Source organism: Rhopalosiphum padi, chromosome 2 (assembly GCF_020882245.1).
Source record: "Rhopalosiphum padi isolate XX-2018 chromosome 2, ASM2088224v1, whole genome shotgun sequence".
NCBI lineage: Eukaryota > Metazoa > Arthropoda > Insecta > Hemiptera > Aphididae > Rhopalosiphum > Rhopalosiphum padi.
Genome location: NC_083598.1, coordinates 10,736,385 through 10,742,384, shown reverse-complemented (window position 1 = coordinate 10,742,384; position 6,000 = coordinate 10,736,385). Strand labels below are relative to the sequence as shown.

General features: G+C 26.4%; 1 protein-coding gene across 2 annotated transcripts in view; it reads right to left on the bottom strand.

The window, feature by feature from the left end:
• Positions 1-802: 802 nt before the first annotated feature.
• Positions 803-6,000, bottom strand: part of LOC132923273 (putative inorganic phosphate cotransporter) — a 74,332-nt gene continuing 69,134 nt past the window's right edge. For both annotated transcript variants that reach the window (XM_060987148.1, XM_060987147.1), the window contains one exon: positions 803-3,666. In XM_060987148.1, coding sequence (XP_060843131.1) covers positions 3,469-3,666 — 198 coding nt within the window. In that variant the 3' untranslated portion in view covers positions 803-3,468. The remainder of the gene's footprint in view (positions 3,667-6,000) is intronic.

Here is a 6,000-nt window from a genome sequence, read left to right as displayed (position 1 = left end):
TATATAATATTCACCATCATCGTTGTGTACGCTTATTACTTTTTGTGTGTGTTAACACGGTTTTTATAAATATTTTTAAAATACCTACGATTTTTCGACTTATAGATGGTATCTTATTCTCGACCTTATGTTGTATTCAACCATTGTTGTAACTTGCAAGGTCGACTCTATTCGTCAAGTTCGCGTGATTGTTATAAAATACGTCTTATAAGTATCGAACCTGAAAGTTTACTCGTAGTCTGTGAACAAATATTGTTGAACACTTCATTGGCTTGCGCATTTATTGTCACCAGTTTCTAAGTTGAAAACTCCACGAATGGGATAAATTCAAAGTTCCTACCTTCAGGATCTATTTTTTTTTACATTTAAATAAAAAAAATCACATACAATTAGAGAATATATTATTATCTGCACTGTCGTGGGTTGAGCTCCACTGCGGTAATTCTTCTTTTAATTTGCTCGATATTTTGACGAACAAACAGAAGGTGGGGAACTTATTTCTACGTCCGCTCTCCTATCTCATCGATTTCACTACGGTGCTATAATATGTTAATGATGACAAACATCATGCGTATGCACTGACTGTCGTCTTGTAGTTTATTTCGAAAATATTCTACCCGAGTGCGTGGATCACAATACAAATCTGAAAATAAAACTTATTTATCAATATTGCATTTAAAATATTTACAATGTTTTTACGTAAGGTCGCATTTAACTCCGTTGTTCTTTGAAACAATACAACGAAATAAACGAGTCGTCAAAATAGGGTGGTTCTTTTCAGGATGCAAAAAAACAACAATAATAACAGTTATTGACAACTCATGTATTTATTTCTAGAATAATAATTGACAACCTAAACAATAATAAACACATAATTTCAACTAATGAACAGTCATTTAATTTTGTTTTATTTTATATCAATATAAGTACAGTAAAACGTACGATACAGCATCGCACGCGAGTGGTCTCGGATTAATAAATGTTCATTTAAATTGGGTCGCGCTTCTTTTTAAAATACATTAATTGAATAAATAATTATGTATTTCTTTAACCCTTGTATTTTGTTTGTTCATCTGTTATTATTTAAATTAACAACTGGATTTTTTTCTCCGAAATAATCCTCACTCCTTCCATCTAAATGGACCCCCGTCCGAATTGTATAAACAATATTAATTAGAAACTAGAACATCCGCGAATTGATGGTTTCGCCTTAATGGAATATTACAATGTATTGTATTCTATGATAACATATCAATAAACTTGGTCGGGGTGACAAAAATGTTTTGATTTTTATCGTACATTACCAACATACAAGGGTTAAAGAAATAATCATTATGCTTGCTAGTAATAAGTAAAATTTGAAAGTCAGTGATAAAAATTAACTGTGCTTAAGTAACGTGCGAAAAATACAAATTAAAGGTAAAAAAAAAAAAAATAATAATAATAAATAAATTATATTAATTAAATAAATATCCTAAGTAATAATAATAATAATAATAATAATAATAATAATATTATCATCATTATCATCAGACAATGGTATGAACTTAAGTTAGGTACTATATAATAATATTAGGCCTAAATTTAAATAATACTATTACCCTGTTAAATAGAAGGATAAGGTAAAAACAAATTAACATAACGTTAAGATAATAATAAACTATCTACTAAATAATGAGCCATGTATAATATTATAAATAAATATATATATATTATGTTTGATAGTTTTTTTTTTTTTTTATTTCGATAGAGCAGTGATTTAAGATACATTTCTCGTCATATGCTGTTTATTGAGTTTTATTTAATTTATTACATTTTTTTTTTTTTTGTTTGTTTTGATTTTTGGTAACTTATCGGCTCAACTATAGTAGTAATTTAGAAAAAAAAATTGATACATTTTTTATATTCTATATATATATAATATATATAAATATAATATATTATCCTATAACATTTATGGTACATACAGTAGTTCTTAATGGATTTCTAATAAATAACTATTATAACGTATTTTTTTTTAATTAAAAATGTATTATAATTATTAATATTTGTAACAGTAATATTATCATTCTCACTAAACGACAAATCCTAAAAATGAATACAACAATAATATATATAATCCAGAAACAGACCCTTAAACATAAAATGTAACTTTATTTCTATAATAATAAATCTTTTAACGAATAATTTAATAAATATAATAACTATCACATTGGAAAAAAATTATGCAGTGATAATAATATAATTAATAATTTTATAATATATATGTGAAAAAAAAAATACTGACAAAATGTGAAAGAAATTAATGAGAAATTTTTGCATAATTTCCCCTTTCGTGAAATGCCCAGTTCACCGTACACGCTCTCAAAAAATGTCACCTACAGAAAAACAAATATTATGACCTATTTTATTTATTGCTTAAGATTATTTAAATTTTTTAGTTACATTTCGCACATCTTTTATCAAAACATGCATGTCTAAAACAACGAATATATTGAGCTAGTCGAAGGAACACAAGATCATTTAATAATAATCAAATTATGGTTTTTTTGGTTTTTCTCTTTTTTAATTTACATAATTAATCATATATATTTAATCTTATTGCGTTTACTCGTTTTTACTTACAATCTATCGAAATATAATCGGAAAATTGAGAGGGAATAATTAATGTTTTTAAATGGGGAAGACATAAATTTTGAGAAAATCAAGAACACATCAGGCTATGTACTTTTCCGGAGCAACAATATACTTCTAACAATATCACAATTTTTCATATATATTTTTATTTTATTTTTTAAAAGCTAAATAGTCATATATAGAACGAAAAATTTAACTTATTTTCATATTTTATCCATTAAATAAGTTTTATTTTTAAAAATAGACAATAATGATCTAACATCGACTTTTTTTTTATTATTCATTAATAATTATTATAAAAAAATATAATTATAAATATAATTAATAGAATGTGCTTTCTATGGTGTCAAGATTCGACACCCAAGTAAGTTTAATGTAAATCTAAAAAAATTAAGTTTTTTTTAAAACGAAATAATAAATAAAGTGTGTATACATTTATCAACAATATTATATTATATAATATACCGTTACGAAGAATTATCCTTTTTTTTTTTATATATTTCAAACCTTTTCACAGATGTGCTTTACTTTTTGTTTTGTTAACCAACACAATATTCACTTTTACACAAACACGCTCGTGCGTATTATGCAAATCGTTGTATCCATCGTGCTCGGTATTCTCCTTATATAAACTTTTACACAAAAACGCGCGCGCGCGCGTCCATATGTAGATGTAATATACATGGAATACTCGCGCGATTCGGCCGGGATGGTAGTTGATTTAGTGGGACGTGGGTGGTTGTATGGTTATTTTGGGAGCAAGGTGGGGGAGGGGGGATCTGGGGTTGTTGAGTATAGGGTGACAGTGGGTACGACGTTAGGGGTCGCCGTTCACTGAACGGTGTCCTCGATGTCCATGGCCATCTTGTTCTTCTTTTTATTTTTCTTGTGCTCCAAGTTCATTTGATCGTTGGACGGATTGTCCCACGGCTGGCGAGTGCCGTTGCCAAATATCAGATAAATCGTACAGCAAACCATATACACGACCGCCGACGTTATGAACACCACTCTCCAGGCTGCTTGGGTGGGCTGAAACGTTTAATGAACATAAAAGGAAAAATTAGTTTGAGAGTAAAATATATTTTATAATACACGTCATGTTATAGTAATATTATCGAGCATCGTTGCATATAGGTATTATTATATTATACTATTCGGGTTGGCATATTATGGCTAGCAGTGGCATCGATTGATATTACGATAAACTTTATACATATTGTTTGGTATAATAATATTATATAAATCGTATTAAGCGCCCCGTGTGTTGCGTTTTTGGTTTTAACGCGATTGTATCGGTATTGTATATATTAAAATTTATAATAATGTGAGGGTACATATAATTATTATAACGCATTATAATTTATATTATACCTATTTCATGGTCCGGGTGTTATCCGGACATTTTTAATCCGGATTTAACGGGTTGTCATTGATTCGGGTTAAGTTTCTTATTTGCTATGGTAATTCGGGAGAGATCAGATTAACCATCTTCCTAATTTGAATATTGAGTAATATGTCTTATATATATATACATATATCACATGCCATAACAATATCTTGAATTAAATTATTATACGTTGATGAATTAAAACTTGTCTCAGGGTCATATAGACCTAACGATATCGATATCGTTTTCGAAAACCAGAGTGTAATGTGGAAAGGTTAAAACCACATATACTTGTCATGCGTAAGTCTAATAACAAAAATATTGTTTGGTTTCTCTACAATAGGATGAATATTTTAAGTGAGTTTAACCCATATAGTTATGATTTTCCCCACGAAATTTGATCAAAATATAATAGGAAAGCCTAAAGCTCAAACAATCAAACTCTGTGAAGTCTATAGTAGAGGCAAAGAAAAGGTTTTATTCAATACTTATTTGTATGTACATACATTGTTACAATTAATCGGAAATAAATTGATAAAAAAAAATAAAAAATATTTGTCGTATATGATTAGGAATAATATATTGAGCAACATCAATTGAAATAATAACTTCACAAATATGAATAAGGTTATATTATTAGTTATTATTTATTTTTATATTTTAGTATGGTTACTTACTAAATGCTACTAATGCCAATAAAGATATTCATTTAAGAGGACGTCAGCGCATATTTGTTTTCTCTTATACACCCACTTGCATTATGATAAATTTTCTCTCAGATCAAATTGTATGTTGTTATATTTAACATCAGAGTAAAGTCATTGAACTATTATTACACATAAAGGCAACAGAATTCTCTTATCTATCTTCCAATAAAATATTTCTCTCCTTGCCACAAAATAATAACATGCACTTTCAAATAGTTTTAATACGAAAATTATATAATGACTCTGAAGGTGATTATCAATTTTATTTATACGTAAAATAATCACAAAAATAATGTCCAATCTGTTGCCAGATTCAAAATCATTAAATCAATAAAGTGATCGGTGAAATAAAACTATTTTTTTTTTAAGTGACCCTTATTTTAAGAAGAAATGTAACCAATAACTAAAAATGAATTTTTGTTTGATAAAAATAATATGAATTTAAAACTTTATAAAATTAAGAATCTAAACAATGACATTGACATTATTGATTGGTATTAATTTAAAATAACAGAAACAAAATTAAAAATTAAGAAGTTAATATTTTATAAACAATTTTCCCGTTAGAAGTGTTTTTATAGGTTTTATATAGGTAAAACAATGCAATTATTAACATCTATGTTTGAATGATTAAAGGTGAAATTTTATCGTCAGAAGATTGTAGTAATATTCATTTTACAGCTAATAGAGTTGTTAACACGATTTGCTGCCTTTCCCAATCTACCTTTGAGTCTTATAAAATATGACTTTTATGTCACAAAAATGAAAGGATTGATATTAAAGTAAAATAAAATAAAAACTGGGTAACTGCCATGACAAGTGTTTATTATTTTTTTTTTATAAAATAAGTTAATGATTTAAAAATAATTTTTATTTTACCACAATTTTTTAACGAGATATTTTGAATATATTTTTACATATAAAAATATTATATTATGTATAACACATAAAGCTAATTTTATAAATTTAAATTTTGTTGTGAAAAATATTTTAAGTAAAGTGCTTTTGAATAATATAACAATAGTAAATAATAAAATATATTGTGTACAAGGCCTTAATATTTCCATTAGCCCATCATGCTATTGTTAAGATAATTTCATTGTGGTAAACAATTATTTTTATGAATAAAGAAATTATTATTAATTATTATTAATGCAAATAGCATTTTACTAAAATATGGATTTTTATTAAATTAATTATTGAAATTTATTAAAATGACTTAAATATAATGCTTGATTAATTATAGGTATATTATTTAATTTTGATGTT